The sequence below is a fragment of the Carassius auratus genome, chromosome 27 (genome assembly GCF_003368295.1).
Source record: "Carassius auratus strain Wakin chromosome 27, ASM336829v1, whole genome shotgun sequence".
Lineage (NCBI taxonomy): Eukaryota > Metazoa > Chordata > Actinopteri > Cypriniformes > Cyprinidae > Carassius > Carassius auratus.
The window spans coordinates 27,954,031-27,976,711 of NC_039269.1; the positions used below are offsets into that span (position 1 = coordinate 27,954,031).

At 34.7% G+C, this 22,681-nt stretch overlaps 2 protein-coding genes across 4 annotated transcripts; both read left to right on the forward strand.

The window, feature by feature from the left end:
* The first annotated feature begins 1,096 nt into the window (after positions 1–1,096).
* Positions 1,097–6,523, forward strand: arf1 (ADP-ribosylation factor 1). The gene is made up of 5 exons (XM_026206980.1): positions 1,097–1,184; positions 2,612–2,782; positions 2,869–2,979; positions 4,820–4,944; positions 5,026–6,523. Exons 2-5 carry the CDS (start codon positions 2,638–2,640, stop codon positions 5,185–5,187), a joined length of 543 nt encoding a protein of 180 aa, XP_026062765.1. The 5' UTR covers positions 1,097–1,184; positions 2,612–2,637; the 3' UTR covers positions 5,188–6,523.
* A 7,631-nt stretch (positions 6,524–14,154) lies between these two features.
* On the forward strand, positions 14,155–22,460 carry LOC113046110 (guanylate kinase). Of its 3 annotated transcripts, XM_026206984.1 has the most exons (9): positions 14,162–14,310; positions 14,608–15,041; positions 17,724–17,837; positions 17,908–17,949; positions 18,621–18,717; positions 19,668–19,806; positions 19,887–19,971; positions 20,071–20,156; positions 21,008–22,460. In XM_026206984.1, exons 2-9 carry the CDS (start codon positions 15,008–15,010, stop codon positions 21,041–21,043), a joined length of 633 nt encoding a protein of 210 aa, XP_026062769.1. In that variant the 5' UTR covers positions 14,162–14,310; positions 14,608–15,007; the 3' UTR covers positions 21,044–22,460. The 3 variants fall into 3 exon arrangements, with proteins under 3 accessions (XP_026062770.1, XP_026062769.1, XP_026062772.1); XM_026206985.1 differs by lacking the exon at positions 14,608–15,041 and having other exon boundaries at positions 14,155–14,310; XM_026206987.1 differs by lacking the exon at positions 14,608–15,041 and having other exon boundaries at positions 14,299–14,395.
* Positions 22,461–22,681: the final 221 nt, after the last annotated feature.

Sequence of the window (22,681 nt, forward strand, 5' to 3'; positions counted from 1 at the left end):
TGATGCAGCTGTTAACCTGCCCCTGTGAAACATCATGAAAAGACAGAGCTTTCTGCTTCAGCATATTCTGATGATACACAAATGAATTAGTGCCTCTGTGTGCAAGAGAAGCAACGATATGCATAAGACGCCTGCAAAGCAAGAATAATAAAAATGAAGTTTTTTTAGGTGTAAAGATATTGTGCTCATCTCAAAAAGGAGAAATTATGAAACAGTGGCCTTGCCTAAATATAAATTCAGACATCTATTTCCAATGTGAAATATAATTACAGTTGCACTTTTTAACAAATATTTACCTAATTATTATTATTACTTCTACTACTACTACTCTTTTTTTGTAATATAGGCACGCAAAATGGACACTTTTTTATTTACATTTTTTTTATCTTTATTGCTATAATATAAATGCTGAGCAAATATTAACATGTTAAGTCTATTACATCGACATAACCACAATGAAGTACGTTTTAAATCTCTCATAAAGCAGTTTAACACACTGATTTACATGTGTGTGTGTGTGTGTGTGTGTGTGTGTGTGTGTGTGTGTGTGTGTGTGTGTGTTGTACCAGAGTCACAAATTGTGAAAACCATAAGAAAAAAAGCCACACACACACACACACACGTGTGTTACCAAACATGACCTACAGAGTTCTCTGCTAACTCTAAAGCAAAAAAGACTATAGATTGTTGTAAAGGCTTGAAACATTATGATTTTAAAGGACGTTTGCATACGTATTTTGTAGTTTCAGATATGGATTTGTTTTTAAAACCACTCTGTATAGCCTATAGTTATTTTTCTTTTGTATTTTCCATAATTTAATTTAATTTCTTTACAATTATGGTCTGTTTGAATACATTGACATTTTTGCTTTTATTGTTAATTCTATGTAAATCGTCACTAAATAAAGCATTATAAAAAGGTTATATATATATATATATATATATATATATATATATATATATATATATATATATATATATATATATATATATATATATATATATATATATATATATATATATCGGTATATATATAATTTTAATATATAATAATATAAATATATAAAGAGTTCTTTGCTATTTATCACCTTCCCGGCGGAAGTGATGCATGACGCACTGACGTGGCCGGAAACCCGCCATCTTGAGGGAGGAAACGCCTTGAAGTTGAGGAGGAAACTTGAACTGTGAGTTTTTATTTTTGAAATAAAAAACGTATTTAGTGTTCAAAACATTACCAACATGCTAACAAACGATAAATAGTATTGTGTGATATGTCACTTGTTGGAGAAAAAAACAAAGATAGAATGAGAATTTCGGAGTTAAACGGAATTAAATCCGTTGAGACGTGAGTGTCTGTGACAAAGGAAACAACCGTCTATGACTTCAGTCAACTTTAGCTCTGAAGGAAGTAAATTAATAAATCATCGTTGATGATTTCAGACATAAACTTGGTTCAACCGTTGAGCTCAACTTTGTTTTTAAATACCATTTGTAGAACCTTTTAATAACCAGCCACAAAAACTAGTTTAATCAACTTGTTATCTGAAATAATTCTAAGGTAAACATCATCGAAATCAATATTGTTGATAAGATATGATTCGACGCAATGATACGTTTCTGCTATTGCTTCAAAATATAGCTATTTTACGAAAGCTAGTCCAGGCTATGAAGTCTTGAATCAGTCTTGTTATTAAAATAAATGATTATAAAGACTTGTCTGTGTTATATTTTATGCATGAGAGCTTTTGCAGCTTTTCCTGGTTAGTTTAGTTGTTATACTTGGACCATTCAAAAGTTTGTGAACCCTTGGTTCTTAATACTGTGTGCTGTTACCTTGATAATACATGACATGTCTTTCTGTTTTGTGATGGTTGTGTATGAGTCCCTTGTTTGTTCTGAACAGTTAAACTGGGAACTGTTCTAAAGAAAAATCCTCCATGTCCTGCAGATTCTTCAGTTTTCCAGCATCTTTGTATGTTTGAACCCTTTCCAGCAGTGACTGTATGATTTTGAGATCCATCTTTTCAAACTGAGGACAACTGAGAGTCTCAAATACAACTATTTAAAAGGGTTCAAACATTCACTGATGCTCCAGAAGGAAACAACATGCATTAAGAGCTGGGGGGTGAAAACTTTTGAACACGATGAAGATGGCCACATTTTTCTTATTTTGTTAAAATAAAATGTTTTGTCCATTTAGTTCTGCCCGAACAGAAGATACTTGTATGTTTCCCGGTACACAAATTAAGTACAATTTACTTTGATCTTGAAAGTCCAAAAGTTTTCACCCCCCAACTCTTAATGCATCTTGTTCTTCACCAACTTTTGAATGGGGTTAATTTAATAATTTCAGCTTTTTTTTGTGTGTGAACTAAATGTAAACATCTTTTATGTACAATATCTTACTCAGAACAGTACTAAATAAAAAATTGCATGCATTTAGTATGATCTCGCTTATTTTGTTAAAATTATTCACATTTTATTATAATGCAAAGGGTTCCCAAACTTTCGCATGCCACTTTATAACTTGTGTCATTTGGTGTATGTATTGATTACATTCAATCCTGTTGAAAGACGGTGCTTTTAATGTTTTTGTCCTCTTCTGTTTCAGTGGAGTGAGAGAACCGTCTGTCAAACATGGGCAACCTATTCGCAAACCTCTTTAAAGTCTTCGGGAAGAAAGAGATGAGGATTCTTATGGTGGGTCTGGATGCTGCTGGAAAGACGACGATCCTGTACAAGCTGAAGCTCGGGGAGATCGTTACCACCATCCCAACAATCGGTGGGTGACCGAGAGTGGTCTCCCAATATTATTATCACCTGGAAAGCCAATGAATGCTTACATGAGGTGTTTGTTTTGTGTTCAAGGTTTTAACGTCGAAACTGTGGAGTACAAGAATATAAGTTTCACAGTTTGGGACGTCGGTGGGCAAGATAAGATTCGACCATTGTGGCGCCATTATTTCCAGAACACACAAGGTAAGAGTTTTCCCAAAGTCATTCAGTACGTTGTGTTCGATTTGGGAAGTCCAGTTTTTTTATGTAATCAGTGTGTTTACAGTTAGCTGATTGTTGTCTCAAAATACACCAAGACTGAATGAATCTCCATGTTTGGACCGGTTTTATCAGCATGGACTTCTCACACTTTCAAAATAGTTTGGTTGACTGAATGTGATCTATGTACATTTTCAATGCACTGAGATACCTAGTTAGGGGAAAAAAATCACTTAAACGCCTTAAATGTAACTGTAATCTGCGTTCTTCTGTGTGACTCTTTGTGTGTAGATGTGCTCAACACTGTTCCTGGAAACCCCTGAGCTGTGTTGAGTAGAAAGTGGAAGTAGCAAGTAGTCCATTGTCTTTTATTTTGTGATAATGACTGATTTATTCTGCAGCTTCTTACCAAATAATGAAATGAACGTTACAGTAATTTCTTATTTTATGTGAGAATAAATGAAGAGAAATGAAACTACTAGGGCTTTAAAGTGATTACAGTTTTTTATATAATTAGTTGCATGATGAAAAATTACTGTCAAAGCTATTCATTATCATGTTAAGCTAGAAAAGTACTGAATAGAAATAAAACAGACATTGTGCATTAGAAATAAATATTTTCGACATGGCTTAAAGGGATACTCCTCCCCAAAATAAAAGGATGTTATTAATCGCTTCCCTCATGTCGTTCCAAACCCATAAAAGCTTCGTTCGTCTTTGGATAAGTAAAAACAGCGTCAAGGTCCAGGAAAATATGAAAAGCATCGTCAGAATAGTCCTTACACCATCAGGGATTCAACCGTAACATTATGAAGCGACGAGAATACTTTTTGTATCCAAAGAAAACAAAAACAAAAATAACAATTTTATTTAACAGTTTGTCTCACCTGTGTCTCTCTGCATCTTCATTGTGCCATTTGGGAGAATCTGAGCTGAACGCAGACATTGTATGCACTTCTGTTTCAGTCGCAACACACGGATACGTTTTGTACGTGTATTTACGCTTTGATTTGAAAGAAAACAGCATCCTTGCACCCCACAAATATTGGGACAGTGTTGTGCCTAAAAGATAACACAATGTTAACTTCTTATTTATTAAGCTATTATTAAATCATGCAGATAGTCGAGTCAAAACTGCCCTGTAGCTCCTGTGATATCGCTAAACTACATGTGACCCTGCAGCACAAAACCAGTCTTAAGTCTCTGGGGTATATTTTTAGCAATAGCCATTTAAACGTTATATGGGTCAAAATGATCAGTTTTTCTTTTATGACCAAAAACAATAGGATATTAAGTAAAGATTATGTTCCATGAACATGTTTTGGTAATTTCCTACAGTAAATATATCAAAACGTAATTTTTGATTAGTAATATGCATGGATAAGAATTCATTCAGACAACTTTAAAGATGATTTTCTCAACATTTAGGGTTTTTCTGCACCATCAGATTCCTGATTTTCAAATAGTTGTCAAATATTGTCCTCCTAATAAACCACACACCAATGGAGAGATGATTTATCCAGCTTTCAGATGATCTATAAATCACAATTTTGAAAAACTGAAACTTAAGACTTGGTCCAGGGTCACATATATGAGATAAAAGTAAGACGAAAACCCATACAAGGGCATTCTTTTGCCCTCTTATCTTGAACTTCAGGGGCATTGATGTGTTAAATCGGCAGCCCTGGCACATCTTTGTAGTTGGGACAAAATATAAAGCAGACATTATACAAAACATTTTGTGTAATTGATCTGATCTCAGTTTCATTCTTAGCCATTTCTGTCACTCGCACCAGTTTATTAATCTGTTTGTTTTTTTGGTTAGGTCTGATCTTTGTGGTGGACAGTAACGACAGAGAGCGTGTGAATGAAGGGCGAGAGGAGCTGATGAGGATGTTAGCTGAGGATGAGCTCAGGGAAGCAGTCCTGCTCGTGTTTGCCAACAAACAGGTACTAACAGCTTACAACTCATAACTTGCACTGCTTTCCAGTTGCTTGTTCGTACACATTTGACACGTGTCTGTCCGACAGGATCTACCGAACGCCATGAACGCTGCAGAAATCACGGACAAGCTGGGGCTGCATTCGCTCCGGCACAGGAACTGGTACATTCAGGCCACATGCGCCACAAGCGGCGACGGCCTTTATGAAGGACTCGACTGGTTGTCCAATCAACTGAAGAACCAGAAATAACCACCTCGCTGTACTGATCTTCCTTAGCTCCATTTCCTCAGCACTTGCTTTATTCTTTTTAAACAAACGGTGCTGGAAGCTGCGCTCATTTCAAACCCCATTAACACGGAGGAATAGGGCCTTACTGTCAAAGTGTTGCTCTCTCGTTTAATGTAAATAGTTTTTTGTTGTGAGGCAGCTTTTTGAGCACCATTATGCAAGCCTTTCGTTGTTTATTCCTTTCTTTTTTTTCCCCCGTTCCTACTGCCTGAGTCATTTGAAAGAGTTTCAAGAGCGCCTCTTTCTGTAAACTCTGTCAGGTCTGTATTATTTTATTGTGCTTCTAATAAGACTCTTTCTTAGACGTACTGTAAACGACGCTGTCATGTTTGTCTTGGACGGAGTACAGGGAATCAAACATTACAGACACTACCTGCACATATAACGGTTCAATTTCGAGGAAAAGCAACCAAAAACGATTACACTGTCTTGTCATCCTCTAGCTTTAGGAGCCATAGAGTTGTGAAGTCGGCAACACAAAGATGATTCTGTTATGAGATTCCCAATACACAAGATGTTTTGTTGTGAGTTTGAGGGAGAAAAGTTGGCGTGGCTCAGGTTAATCAAGGTTTGTTAGGAGGAGGAAGTTATACATTCAGGCACCTAACAGTAATGATTTGATTTTTTAAGAGGACTGGAGGTGGTTTCATGAAAACAGTGTGACAATTTAAAAATGGAATTGTTTTGCAAAAATAGGTCTTATTTTCTATATGCAAAATGTTTTGTTTAATTTGGTGGTGAAAAAAAAATATTTTAAGATATACCCAGAAAGAGATTAAAGCATTAAAATTCATGTCGTTTTGACACTCAATTTAAGTGTTACTTTCTATTTCTTATTTTGGACTCCTAATCTAACCACCACTTTGAAAAAACACCAGTCTCTAGCCACATGACACAAATTGAGCTCTAAAAAAAAAAACCACACACACACATTTGTGCATTTTTATTGTTTTAGGACATAACCCAAACCATATCCCCAGATTGTTGGCATGTTAATATCAAGCTTTCTGTTGTGCATGTCATTTTTCCCCAGACTAGCCGTGGTGCCTTTATGACAAACAGAGACTCCTGTTTCAGATTAATCCTCTTTACGTTCAATGTTAGGGCTGATGGTTTTAAAGTTACTTTATTATTTATCCTTTCTCTCTCTTTCCCAATTAACCTTTAATTTGGTGTTGACAGATTACTTTGGGTCAAATTTTGTGAATCTCTTAGCAAAAAATTGTATAATGTGACTCTTAACCTATGTTTTTATTTTGACAAATGCACTGTAATTAAAGATACTAGTACAACTGGATTTACTCTTGCCCTCTTGTTATTCTGAAGCAGCGCTGAAATAAACATAGATAGCTAAAAAAATATATACATATAAGCATGATGGTTAAACATTAGAATGTGCATTAGTTTGGTTTAAAATAAATGTTGCTATTTAGATTAAAATTAAAAATTAAGGGAACAGCTTTTTGAGCGATCTATGAAATGAATTACAATTAAAAAGGGGGACATCTTACCCTGTTTTAAACTAATTTATCATTGTATACTACAGCCTCTAAATCTAGAAGATTAACACTATTGCGCACATTGTGTTTTCATTATGGAGATTTATTATTTTTGTTTGCAATGTGTGTTTGCAGTGTTGAGCAATACAGCCAATCACAGACACATCTGTTGATTTCTTGAACACAGTGGCCAATCAGAGGCAGTGTTTTTGTCCAGCGCTGAGTTCTGCGTGCCAATCATCTCATTCTATCAAACACAATGCAAAGAGTTTCAATGATATTAAAGGAACTTTATATTAATGAACTCAATATAGATCTCCATGAACTCAGATAAGCGTGATTATAAAGGGAGTGCTTTTTATGCACTTTCTAGGCTATATAATCCAGTCAGAATTTGATTAAAAGGTTTGTTTTGGATGCTGCCAGTTACTCTTGCAGTTGCAGTGACTAAGTGCTTGACATAAAGTCCCAATTCTGAGAAATAAAGTCAGAATTGCAAGTTTTTATCTCCTTGTAATCTGTACAGTGCTGAGTTTATAGCATGCAATTCTGAGAAAAAAAGTCAGAATTACCTTTTTTTTTTAATTATTATTCAGTGGCAGAAACAGGCTTCCATACACGTTTGCATGACTGTGTGCTACAAAAGGTTTTCCTTTACATTTTTCGTGTACTAGATGACACAAAAACAACTTGAAATGCTGTATTATTCATGCCAGGCCAGTAGTTGCCAATTTCACTCTTTAAATACACACTGCACCCTCGCATATTATCACAAATTATTATTATTATTATTTTTTTTGTATTTTACACCGAGACAATAAAAGGTTTTACTGTGCATTTTGAAACCTGTTTTAAAAAGTATGCTTTCTCAAATCACTGTTGTCGTGTAGATTTTGAATGAAGCGGGCCTGTATTTGGTTGCTTCAGCACTGAACACAGAAGGGGAGCGTCTCTGGTGAGCGACCGCGAGTGGAGTTGATGCGAGGGTAAGTGTGCCTGGTGTGAGGGGGTTCTGTGTCCCTGTCATTAATTCTCCACTGAAACCACCTCCAGTTCCCCAAACACCTCCTTCGTCTTTAATAAGTGACAAATAGGATCGGCCGGGCCTGCGGGGTCAGCAGCCTGGAATCAGGCGCCGGGGCGCTCGGCCCAACCAGGGGGAGGGAAAGCAATCTAGGACAACGTTCCTTTGGCCCGATTAGGCTGCCATGGATAATGCAGCCAAGCCAGTAATACATGGCAGGGAAGGCATGATGATGGGAAAGGAGGGGTGCTGCTCTCCTCCGCTCGCTTTGGCCGGCTCTCTTACAGGGTGGCTTTTGTTCAGCCCACTCCTGCTGCTCCAGCGGCTTGGGGATTGTGTGTGGCGCTCGGGCCATCCCTGGGCCTGGATTTTTGCACTTGTCTTTTGTCTGCGCCTTGCTCTTTTCTCGCACGGCCCCAGGTGCCAGCCAACAGAATGCTGCCTTTCACAGCAAACTCAATGCAAATGCAAACACTCGGCTCTATTATAACGACAGGAGTACATTCCAACAGTCAGGAAGCAGCACTCAACATAAGAACAAAACAGATGGAGAAAACAATATCTGAAGGATTGCGGTGCTGAAGTCGAAGTCGACGATGCCACGTTGTAAAACACAGTTATTTCAGTAAATAGTGAAAATCTTGTGTCTGCTATAATCAGGTTTATATACATAGTTTTCTCTCTTCATGCATTGAAGACATGTCTAGGGTACATTTCACCTTCAATTAATCCAAAGGAAAAAATACATATTATTTTAAATCCTATATATAGGACTAGAAACAGTTTTTGCATTGCAAATTTATTTTCATGTCAAATTGTACAGCAAAACTACTGTAAGTTTAGACTAAGAGTATGTTTTTATTCCGCATTTACAGGTTCAGTGCCTCAATGACAGATGTGCTAAAAAAATTCCTTTGTGTTTTTTGCTCGCAGACAGTCGTCAAAATGATCCATTGACACAGACCTGAGACAACTGCTAAAAACGCTGTATTATCTACGCCAGACCAGTAGGTGGCGAAAAAGAAAAGAAACACAACGCAAACATATAATTCGCATGTGAATATGTTTTCACAGTTTTACATAACATTTGCATTTACACGATATAACCGTATCATTTTAAAAAAGTTGCAAGTTTGAGGTGAATTGATAATTAAACGACACTATGTTATGTATGTAAAAAAACGGTTTATTTCACTAAACATAACCAAGAATAAAAAAAGTGTTCACGTCTGCTGTTCTTTCTCTTTATACATGAAAAACTAAAACAGGTCCAGAAAAAAAAAAAAAAGATCTCAATGCCTATATTTACCACTTTAACATTTTTTGCACTGTGATATTCTAAGGACATTTTTTTTTACCCCCAAATTTCTTTTGTCGTTCCAAATTTTAATTCTATCTTTATATATATATATATATGATAAAATAAAAATAAAAATAAAAATTTTTTTTTTTTTTTTTTTTTGCACAGATTCAGTAAAACAAATTGATCAGTTCTATTGAAGAATTTTGGAGGGAAATTATGTTAAAAATGTTGATGATCAATTTTAATAGCCAAAATCAAGCTTCATTTGCTTGAGCCAAAATTTGATGGAAATGTGACCAAAGACATATTTTGGACAGATTTCCTTCGAATCAACTTTAAAAAGTAGTTACTGAAGGAAGTGCAGTCATACTTTGTGTCCAGAATGAGTGCTGAATACACCGAACCCGACAGTGTTTTACTCTACATTTACAGGACAAGTGTAGTGCACCCAGAAATCCTTATCAGTCTGCCACACACACACACACACACACACACACACACACACACACAGTTCTGGATCCGTGTGTAGCGGGGCATCAGTCGTCTGAGCTGCTATCATGGCGCCGCCGGGAGCTTTGTGTCCGTCAGAGGACGAGTCCGTGTCCTGCTGGTGCTGGTGCTGCTGAGGGGGGTCAGGGGCCCGTGGTCAGACTTTGGGCCCCTCTTAAAGGGCTGTCACGGGCTCCGGCTCCACTCTGACTGCTCCTTGATGGATTAGGACCATGGTGGTCCCGGGATCTTTTCTACGCCTGGGGAGCACAAAACACACCTAGACAATGATTTATTCCTGGTGAGCCTGGGACGTTTGGCTCAGTTTGGGGGGACAGCATACGTCAGACATGGACTCTGTCCTCGTCTACTGTCACTGAGGCTTTATGGGAATATAAGAGTTATTCTAGATGTTCAAAAGTGTCGAGAAAATGCTCTCTCCACAAAACAGATACTGGTTTCAGTTGATATATTATCTGTTGGTTGCCGAACTTAAAGGGATATTTCACCCAAATAGCAAAATTATGTCATTAATAACTCAACCTCATGTTGTTCCAAACCCGTAAGACCTCCGTTTATCTTCTAGACACAGTTTAAGATATTTTAGATTTAGTCCGAGAGCTCTCAGTCCCTTCATTGAAGCTGTGTGTACGGTATACTGTCCATGTCCAGAAAGGTAAGAAAAAGTAGTCCATGTGACATCAGAGGGTCAGTTAGAATTTGTTGAAGCACCAAAAACAAAAATGTAATTAATTAATTAAGTCATTTGTGGATTAATGCGTATTAGAGAAGTAAACTGTTTAAAACGATTCAGTTAGATTTGGTGAACTGAATGATTCGTTCAGGAACCGGATGTCCAGACTGCTTTGTTTTGAACTCTCTCACACAGACACGGAAGAGAAGACAATGCTGAATAAAGTCGTTGTTTTTGCTATTTTTGAACCAAAATGTGTTTTCGATGCTTCAACATATTCTAACGGACCCTCTGATGTCACATGGACTACTTTGATGATGTTTTTATTACCTTTCTGGACATGGACAGTAGACCGTACACACAGCTTCAATGGAGGAACTGAGAGCTCTCGGACTAAATCTAAAATATCTTAAACTGAGGTCTCACGGGTTTGAAACAACATGAGGGTGAGTTATTAATGACATAATTTTGCTATTTGGGTGAACTAACCCTTTAATCTTTAATCACCATTTTGATATTACAAAGAAAACATGTTTTTGCCAGTGTTGAGTTCGTCAACTATGTTACAGATAAACTGTATGGATTTACACCTTAGTTGACAATTTTATCATTTTGACTTATAATTTCAGTAGCAGGCCTCGTCTGACCAACCCAGTTCTATTTCCTTGATCCGGTTTTAATGATTATTTTTCATTATTAATATTATTAAAAGCATACCAAATTAATATCTTTGACATAGTTTCCCCCTAAAATACTTGGATAAAAAACTGATTAATGCGCAATTTGTTGTACAGAATTTGTGCAAAATAAATAAATAAATAAAAATAATATATACTTTTATTATTATTATTATTATAGCATTTACTAAAAGATAGAATGAAACCATAACAAAAGTTGACAGGCAATTAATATAGTCCTTGACAAAATGTGACTTGGAGATCAATTATAGAAATAATTATAAAAGGACATTTTGAACTAAATGTTTCAATGAAGTATTCAAACTCATTATGAAAGTAATTTATTGTCACCTACTGGACATTATACTTACATGTTTTTAAACACGTTAAATCATTTCATATTTCTATATATAACATTTTACACCAGTGCTGTATAGTCTCTCATGTAATCTGGATTATCTAATCACACTCTAGAAATTAAGTGCTTGCAATAAGATTATATACGTTTTAAAATGTGCGTGATTAGATCAGTTATGGTTTTGTACATTAACAAATTACATACTATTCGCACAATGGCAGTAAATTATTCATAATTTATTGATTCTTCCCAATTCCTTTATTATTATTATTATTAATTTACCCAGAAGGTCTTTCAGTGGAATTGCACACACCAGCCACTAGTTGGAGACAAAAATGCTTAAAATCAGGAAGAATTTGGCCATGTGATGTTATTAATATTTGTTCATATGCAGGAATTCCTGAACACCTTCACATAAAACATCAGTCTACCTAAGATTAATTTAATATTTCAATATTTTAACAACACATTCACATTTCTCTGATTTTCACACTGAAACTTCTATTTTTAGCATTAACATGTTTTATTTTGTATTGTTTAAATATTAAAACTATATAGATATTTATTTTTATTATTAGTTTTATAACTGCCTGCAATTCTTCCCTTAACCCAAAAAGTAGTCAGTATACATTGCATAAAATCTAATACCTTACTTAGATTGTAACTAAAATTGTAATATTTGCTAAAACTAATATATTATTAGTTTATATATAAATCTTATTTACAAATTGCTTTGGAGTGTAAATGAAGAAATGCTTCAGAAAACAGCTCACTGCATTTGTGAATGAAGTAACATTGTGCTCATTTCCTTCAAACCAAACACAGTTCAGTCACTTCTGACGAAACTAAAGCAATGCATCAGTGTCCAAGCGCCCTCTTGTGAAGCATCTGTCACACACTCATCAGGTTCAGCTTATAAACCAGTAATAAAGGTTTTTACTGTAGTTTACTGACTCGATGGAAACTCTTGAAAGCTTTCAGAGTCTGATTCTGAAGAGTCACTTCTGCTTCTTTTTCTCCTTCTTGCTTTTATTTTCCCTTTTGCTCTTCTGTCAGATCTGTAATTAATATCAGTCCTCGACTGGCTTCTTCTTCGTGTTTGGAAAGCACCATTTGTCTGATGAAAAACACCAGAATCTCATAATAATATCCCTACATTCTTTTTAGAAATTAAAGTAACATATAATACTAGAAGAGCTAGTTACAAAACAAGTGCTGTTTCACAAAACTCTAGTCATTTTATTTTGTCTATCAATATGCATTTCAAAAGTTTCTGCATGTCTCTTGTGGCCTTCTGAATATAATTATAGATGCATATGTATTAACATTATTGTCAGACCTTGTGTACTGGAGGTATATTGATCGATCTTGGCAGTGGCACTGTTTTATATTCAACACTCAGTCATTCAGTACCAAGCCATTTTCAGATTTTTCTGCAAGGGTTTTTAAGCAATTGCTAATTTTTCTGCACATTTTATCATTGTACTATAATGTTGAGAATTAACATTATATTATTAAAGATTAGAGCATTATGAATATTAAATTATCTCAACTGTATTTTTCAATTATTGCATTTGCATTTATGTCTGTTTTAATTAAAGAAAATGCATTATGCACTGTAAAATCTTGTAATGAGAATTATAATTATTTGCATTAGTTTTTTTATTTAAAAAAAAAGACTGTTTAAAAAACCTTGACGTTCAAAGGTTTATAGGCCTTACAGATGAACAACATTTCCCAGAATGCATCATCGATGCTGAATTCACTTTGAAATTCAGTAAAATCCTGTTTTTATTTCCATCAATGTAAAGCACATTAATCTCATTCTCACTACTACAATGTTGAAAAAAATTACATTATCACAGAACAGACTGTGAGAAATATTAAATTATATAAATTGTATTTTCATATAATTGCAAAATTGGTTGTATACTGCTTTTAATTTAGATCAGTATGAATTCCTGTAATGAAAATTATTATTATTTTATTTATAATAATAATTATTATTATTATTTTATTTATAATAATAATAATAATAATTATTATTATTATTATTATTATAGAATTAAGAATTTTTAGAATATAATATAATATTTTGAATACTTTTAAAGTAATAATATAATTATTTATTTGCATAGTAATTTGACTTTAGTGGAAATTGTGCTTGAGAGGTCAAAAACTATTTATATTAAATATATTAAAACCTAGAAGTTTTTACTAATTTAATAAAAAAAATATATATATATATTAATTTTATAAAAACGGTTTTATAAATATTTTGAATCAGTTTTTATTTTTCTATTTTTTTTAAAGTTTAGTTAATGTTTTAGTGATTTTGTTATGTTTGAGCATTTTAAGGGTTTGTATATATATAATTCTATTCATTTATATTTCAGTTTTATTTTTTTAAAGTTAAACTAAATAAAAATTGTCATATTGGAAATGTTGACAACTAGTGGAAATAAAGTGTTTTTATAATTTATTTCAGTTTACATTTATTTTATTGGAAGCAAAAAAAAAATAGTTCATAGTTTTAATTTTAGTTACCTATGACAACCTGCATGAAAGCTCTGAATCAATATCCCAAAGAAAAGATAAGCAGCCAACTATGTCAATAAAATTAAAGGTCAGTTGAATGTATTGACAAAAAAAAGGTACGTCAAATTAGGAACCCTACTATGACGATATTATCTTATGAATATTAAACAGGTTGCGACCACTGATATAGATCAGTTGTTGCGACACGTTTGCCCAGTAGGCCTCACTGACGACAGCTCTGCATAAATAAATTATTATATTAAATATTTATATTAATGAGCTGCGCATGCGCTCTAGTGGGACGCTCCGATCAGGTTACCAGGCAACGCTTGCGAGACCTCATTAATATTCATAAGCTCAGTCTTCGCGATAGTAGGATCTCATGATGTCACTCTGAGCACCTTCACCAGAAAGACAACACGTCCATAAAAACCACTACTTGGAGGTGTCCGACACATCACACAATCAGGAGATGTGATGAGAGACCACAGCAAGGAAGAAGGTAGGCTACACATGAGAAAAACTTTATCAGCGGTCATGGAATAAATGCAATCTAGCCACACAACTATTCACTATCAGCCTTCTGAGTAAGTTTGTTATTCATTCTAGTGTGTAAAGTGCAAACTAAGCGAGCTTGTTTGAATATAATCGCATATTTGGGAATGGTTTTCCACAGTGATAGTGTAGACTGGGTTGTTAGCCGCGGCTTGTTAGCGCTGTTAGCTTAAATACACATATTGTTAAACAGTTCTTCAACTCGTCCCAGTTGGGCTGGTCTTGACCCACTCTCACCCTCCAGATCTCGATGAGACACACAAGACTTCTGCTCCTCCAGACACACAGAGATGTTTTACACACACGTGTGCAGCGGAGCTATCAGGCCTGGGCTTCACACAACATCCGGGAACCCGCCTGCTTATATTTCATAAATTTAACACGAAGAGCTGTTTTTAATCACCACAGACACTATTCAGAGACAAAATTGTTTATTTTCTTTAAACTGTCCGTGAGGCGTGTCCCTGTAAGATTAAGCGATGTCCACATCATGAGCGCGTTCGGCGCGCGGATGTTAAAGATCTGCGAGGCGCGCGTCGCGTCGCTTCTGATGACGTCATCGACGCGTCAGTAATGGCTGTGAGCGAGAGAAGGAAGATTACAGAAGACACTCTCTCCGTGTTTGATCAGTTTTGTCCTCTCCGATGTATTTGAGGTTTATTTCCAGGGTTTTTTCAGGTGAGTTGAAATGAGCTGGAGCTTTAAATCATGTGTTATGTTCGCCAGTGGCGTTATCTTTCTGTGTTGAGGATCCAGTAAAGAAGTGGTGATGTGCTGTTATAATGTTGATTTTTATTCATGGGATGCTTTTTTTTACTCTTGTAGCTGATTTGATTCATCACGTTTAGTATGTTTCAGCGTATGCTTTTATCATGTGCATGTAATACTCCTGTATAATGTATTATGCAGTGTACAAGATTAAATAACTACAGTAGTGTGCCTGTTTAGATTTATTTATAGTCTTTATCTGTGGCTTTGAAAATACGAAGCTGCTTGTGAATGTAAGTTACAGTTCAAACTACTAGTGGAAAATGTTTTTCGCTTTTCTCATTTAATATAAAATGCATTTAGAAACAAAGCTTACTGTCAGACTAACATTAAAAAATGAACATTAATTTAAATTAAAACATTAATAAAGAATCTGGTGATCTGGGTTTATGCATCTCTGTTTATGAGTGAATATTATCAGGATTATAGTAAGGCCTTTTTTATTTAAAACCCCAATCAGTGAGGTCTATGCTATAAAAACCTCTAAAAACTAATCGAAAGAAAACAAGTTGACAAAAAGATTGAATCCAAGATTTGGTGATTAATATAGCTTAATGGAAAATTGACAAGCAATTTATTTCTGCATTAATTATTTTGAGTCTGCATTAACTAGACTTGACTTGTATATTTTTTTTAGTAAAGAGAAGTACCTGCTAGTGTTTAAAGGGATTGTTCACCCCAAAAATGTATGTGCTGAACACAAAAGGAGATATTTTGAAGAATGTTGTAAGCAGACAGTGGCTGGTCCCCATTGACTTCTGTAGAATGGTGGAAACATACTTTAAAATATTATTTAAATAGACTTCATTCTGACTTTATTATGAATTTTGAGTCCTGAACAAAACATACTTTCTACTTTTAAAAAGGAGGGGAAACAAATTGTGGATATGTGGTCAAAATATAGTATAATAACACCTACACAGTAAAAAGTGACATTATGTGGTGTAGATTTAGCAGTGAAGTAGATTCATTAACAAATAAAACTACTCTATTACAGTAATTTGAATAAGCATTGAGAATAATAATAATTATATAAATTTAGTTCATTTGTTTATAGTTCAGTAGTGTATATGTGAGAAAATGCATCACAAAGGAAAAAAAAAATAATTCTTAACAGACCTGAAAATAAGCTTTGGTTTATGCTTAATCATTGTCTTTTACTTTTAAACTAAATTGTGACCTGGACATGTTTGGTGTAAAATTCATCCACCCATGTAGTTAATTATTTAGTGTGAATGAATTCTGTAGTTATTTGAATAATTCAGTAGCTTGATGGGAAATGTCATAGTTTTCTGTAAGCGTTAAGTAGAAGTGTTTCTCCGTGCTGAGTCAGTCTGCTGTAGGGTTTGATGCCATGGCACTGACTGGGTTGTGTGTGACACGTTTGGTTTGTGGTGAGCTGATTGGAGCACACACACACACATTCAGATCACACCGAGTGCTGTGTGTGTTTTCAGTTTCAGTTACACACACCGAAGTGACACGTTAACACTTGAGCAAGGTAAGCAGTGCACAGACAGAGCTTGGATTCTGAGGCAGATTTAGTTGTTGTTGTTAATAATAATGTATTATAATGAATATTGTTTGAATGCTTAAATATAAACTTAGGAGAGTAGAGTTCATGCATTACAGTTCATGCTAAAGAAGTTGTTTAATGAAAGAGACACTAGATTAGTGTCAGAAAATGATTAGTTTGATTGCTTGTGTTTTGGATGGATCTGTTTGCTGGTTTGTTCTTGGATTATCATTAGTTTATTGGTTCAGCTGCATGTAATGGCTCAGTGCAGGGTTTGTAGTTTTCAGGATCACAGACAGTCATTAAGAAGTCCTCCGTGGATTGCCTCATCTGATGATCTCGTTAGCTGACGACTAATGAGCTGTTGTGCTCCAGGCCTGCTGCGACATGTCGAGAGAAATGCTGAGGGGAAAAATCCATGCCACTCTTGTTTATAGTTAAGAAAGTTCAAAAGATTATTATTTTTTTTTTTTTTAAACAAGTGTGCACTAACGGTGTGTTTTTAATTAATTAATTTATTCTAAAATCCAGTAAAAAAATGATATAATATTGTGAAATATTATTAGAATTTAAAACATCTGTTTTCTATTTGAGTTATAAAAAAAAATTAAGTAAAATTTGCTGCTTTTATGATATTTTTATGAAATTCAATATTCAAACGTTTGTGCTAAGTCAGATGTTCCTCTGAACATTCCATTCATCCAAAGAGTTCTGAAAAAAATGTTTTTTTTTACTAATAATATGTTTTTTACTTTACAAAATCTGTTTTTAACATTGACAATAATAAGAACCATTGATAATAATTAGCACAGTAGAATGATTTCTGAAGGGTGGAGTAATGAGGCATTACAGGAATAAATTGTATTTTAAAACATTTATTTTACAATATGAAAGTTTTGAATGTATTTTTGATCAGAAAATGTAGCCTAGGCAAGCATGAGAGGCTTCTTTCAAAACGGCTCAGTCGTCAGTCAATGGTTTGATGTAGACGTCTCCTGGTGTCTCTGTGTGTATTGTGTGTGTGTGTGTGTGTGTGTGTGTGTGTTGTGTGTGTGTGTGTGTGTCTCTGTGTTCAGCGATGGCTGGACCGAGGCCTGTGGTGATGAGTGGACCGTCTGGAGCTGGCAAGAGCACTCTGCTGAAGAAGCTGCTCAAGGAGTTTGACGGCGTCTTTGGCTTCAGCGTTTCCCGTAAGACACACACTGAAGTACAAATGCTGGAAAATGACAAATAGCCAAGAATGATTTTTTTTTTTTTCAGATACGACGCGGAGCCCCCGTCCAGGAGAGGAGAACGGCAAAGGTTAGGCTTCTGATCTGCTACAGAAACACCGTTCTTCTGAAATATCTTTTGCATTATTCTCACTGAAGCATGCTTTCACAACAATGACTAATCATTACATAAACAGCTAGTTATCTGAGCGAGCAGTCAAACACAATCTCCTCTTGTTCACCACAAGACTCAGGTTTGGTGGGAACATTTCTCTGGGCTCTTGGATTTGGATTTGTTTGATTAAAAACCATCGCAAAAAAAGGTTTTCTTCTCTGTGACAAACGGGTGACTGAAACAGAAAGTTACACAGTGCTGCCATTGTGTTTATGTCTATTAAATATTAATAAAAGAAATACAATTGATATACGTATGATATATCTTTTCCATACCTTCCACCTACGGTCAAAGTGTGAAATTGCATTCTCATTTATCCATCTGTTGTTGTTGTTTTAACATTGGTCTGAGACGAACACAATGTGAAAATTAGTTTTTGTGCTGTACATTAGTGTTGGTGAGAGCAGACCTTTAGCTGTAGTTTTTTATACACAAACTGTTACGTTATTGAAACGCTGATGAGCTCAAAATAGGTTGCAGCTGTAAATAATGCACTCAAATACATGGTTTTCTTTTCATCTCTATTGTTATTCTGGTTTATCAGTCAGATTTCTGCCATTTCTGATTTTTTTTTTCTTCTTCTTCAGATTATCATTATGTTACCAGGGAAGTGATGCAGGCGGCCATAGCAAAGGGGGAATTTATCGAAAATGCTGAATTTTCAGGGAACATGTATGGAACAAGGTATAGTCCTCCTCCTTAAGAGTCTTGCTCGTTTGTGAAGGTTTTTGTGATTTAATACAATGAATCGATTAAATAAATTTCATTAATCAATGAAATGAAATTAGTATGTTTTTAGTTCAGTAATGTTTTATTGTATTTTTAGGGGACTTTATTGTACTAAATTTATGGTTATGATCTATTAAGTACCTGCTTACCACTTTTTGAGTGTAGACCGTAAAATAAAATGCGTAAACCAACGTAAATTTTGAATGCACACAGGTCTCTTTGTAAAGAAGGCACTTGGGAAATAGTTTTTGAATTGAAAAAATATATATGATTTGTATATATATTATACAATATGAAAAATGCACAAAATATATGAAATATGTAAGGTTTTACTCTCAAACTGTGTGGAAATCAAAGTCCTGTATCTAAACAACTTGCGTTCCAAAAATGAGGTTGATGTATTAAAAAATAAGATTTTGTTTGGGCGCAGTACCAAACGTTTCCACTAGAGAAAGAAATTCGCTTCCCATTCGTTTCCAGTGTGGTCTTTATTCACTGCAAACAGTGCAGGTGTGGCTGTTTTATTTATTTTTATTTTTCCTTTACCAAATTTCGTACAATTCCGATGAAGGAAACAATAAATAAATAAATAAATATTACAAATTCATTTCTGTCAAAACAGCACCAGAGGGTTGATTCTGTTGGAGCTAAACATCTGTTTGCGATGGGAAGATTGAATTATTTTACTGACTTTTTTCGTTCATCAAAACAAATGTCAAGCCATTCAGTTGATTAGAGTTGCGTTAAATATTATATTTTCTCCAAACGTCCTTCTGTGCAATCTTGATCATATTCCAAATCATTCTAATGCAGCCAAAGATATGAGGGACATGAATATGATTACTTCAGAGAAATCCTGTCTATTCATGCAGTTGTAACTAACATCATCTTTGCCCCGTTCACAGTAAAGCAGCTGTACAGGCTGTTCAAGCCAAAAATTTGATTTGCATTTTGGACATTGACATGCAGGGAGTGAATAACATCAAGAGAACCGATCTCAACCCCATCTATGTGTCCATCCAGCCTCCGTCAATGGAAACCCTGGTGAGAAATCATCCGTCTCAATCCAAATATTATATTTGCATGCCTTTTCAGCATTTTAATGTAAAACTTCATCTCTTTAGGAAAAACGATTAAGGGATAGAAAAACCGAATCTGAGGAAAGTCTACAAAAACGTTTACGTGCCGCCAAAGTTGACATGGAAATAAGTAAGTCATTATTTGGAAATAAATACTGCTGTAATTGTTTTCACATCTAACTAATGTATATATATGTATATAAATATTAAATATATCTCCATATTTCAGGTAAAGAGCCAGGTTTATTTGATGTACTGATTGTCAATGATGATCTTGACCTAGCGTATGGGAAATTAAAAGACGCTCTTCTTGAGGTAAGATCTTCCAGTCACTAGGGGCCAGATTTACTAAACATGGCAAATTAGTCAGACAGCAATCCCATAGAAGCGCCAAGGTAAAATCTTACAGACGCATATGCATTCATGTCTTTCTCACAGTTAATAAATCTGACTCCACATCACAGTATTTCATGTATAGTTGTTAACTGCACAAAATCCAGTGGAGCAAAAACTTTATATTTAGAAGAAAAACAATTGATTGATATTAAATGCTTGTATGCATTTTATAGTTGATTGATTATTTTCCCATAGTACTATCTATTTTCAATTGTTGTTTTTATTACTTTACAAATAGGAGTGTATCATGGAAGCCTGTTTCCACCACTAGAGAAAAACAATAAAAAATTAAACTGTTTGTACAATTCAGACTTTTTGTATTGCAATCCTGACTATATAACTCTGTTATGAGTTTAATTATCAGAATTGTGAGATATAAACTGGCAATTGTAAGAAAATGTCAGAATTGTGGACTGCCCATTTTTCCCCCTCAGAATTGGACTCACAATTGCGGGATTGTATCTCAAAATTCAGAGAAAAGAAGTCAGAAAGCTCTTGTATTCTAGATTCATTGCACACACAGAAATATGTCAAGTTTTGGTTTCGGTACCCAACCCTCCTTTCACATTTATACTAAAAAAGTGATGTTATCAGATTATTAATCAAGCACATCACAGAAGATGTCAGCCACCACAAAACTGATCCACTGTTACATCCCTATTCATCAGAACATCCCTCTAATGTCTGCCTTCATCTGCGTAACCACTTGTTTTATCTGTGATCTCTCTCGTGTGAGAATATTTCACTCATGGTTTCTCTTCCTTAAACAGGAGATCCAGAAGGTCAGAGACACCAACAAATCATAGCACACGTAATCCCTGGGTTAAAGGTCAGAAACATGAAGATTCAACCAAGAAACACTCTGAAAGTCCTTTTTTTTTGTTTTTTTATATATATTTTTTATAACAATTTTTATATCTTTCTAGCATGTCCACTAATTTATAGTTTATTTTCTGTGCTCATATTTTATTGTAACTCATTCTTTGATGTTGCAAACACAACGCAGCTTTCCATTCACAGTATTTTAACACTCAGAGCTATTATCTGCACATACCAGCAGCGTGTTGCACCTGCTTTCCCTCAAATATAATTGCATCTGAACATCTGACATCGTACAAGTTGAGGAAAAGCGTAGTTTCTTAACTAATACCTATTTCTTAAATGCTGGAAATGGTTGCGTCTCATCATGTTCCACATGCACATTACATGCACATTACTCTGAACCCGATTACGCTCTGTAAATAAGGCTATTTCACTTGAATATGTTTACTAGCTTTTGAAGTTTTATAGAGTTCAAAGCTGATGCAGGCTTTGTTTCAGGCGCAAGGCAGCTTATAAACACAGCCACACGTCTCTTTAGCAGACATTATTAATGCTTTCAGTCTTATACAGCTGATTGTTCCAGTAGTTCTGATCTATTCCTGTTAATGTTAAACGTGACCATCAAATTATGCGGATTACCAAAATAATACAACATTTCAAACTGAAACTGTAGACTACATGCACAATTCATTTTATCATCATGCTTAATTTTACCTAAATCGCACCATTATGTTTGTTAGCGTTTGAAACATTTATTATTATAATGAAGGTAACAAATCAATGGATTGGGTCTTTTGACCCACTGATAGCACAGAAAGTGTAATTATAAGATACATAAATGTATTTTAAAGGTGGTTTCATTTAATGGCTAAATGGTGGTTTCAGTCCTCCTGGTATAATGTATAACAATAGTTTTGAGTTTTAAAATTGGCTTTTATGTTTTTCTGTTGAGCGCGCACACACACACACATGTTTATATTTGTTTCTCCTGACCTTTAAAGTACTGTATGTTACTCATTGAGTGTGGAAAAAGATGTAATATAATAAATTGTGATGTACAATCCTACAAATGAAACATGAAGTTTATCAAAATGTAACAAAGGTTTTCTTAAAATGGCATAATTTTAAAAACTGAGCAGACACCAGCTGTTTGTGGCGTGTAGAGCGACCTTGTGTACCTTGTGTATGTCGTCTTTATTTTGAGATATCATGTCATTCCTTGGTGCATCTTAAACATTTCCTTGAAAGAAATCTGTCAGATGTTTGTGGTGTCTGTGGATTCTGAGAAATGCAGTTAATGTCTCAAAACAACGTCTGAACCAAATGTTACCTTTTTTTTCTCTCTCCTTTTTTATTCTAGAACTTTTTACCTGTGTAATAAAACTGCTCCATTACAGTGAAGTATGTGACTGTCTGAAATATACATTATATATACATCTACGCTAATATAGGGTTTCAGTGCCCAATGTGATATAAATATGTGATATATCCTATTGCATTTGATGATGTTATGTTAATAATGGTTTACCCTTGTTTAAAGGGGCCATATGATGTTACTAAAAATAACTTTATTTTGTGTATTTGCTGTAATGCAATGTGTTTATGTGGTCTAGGTTTCAAAA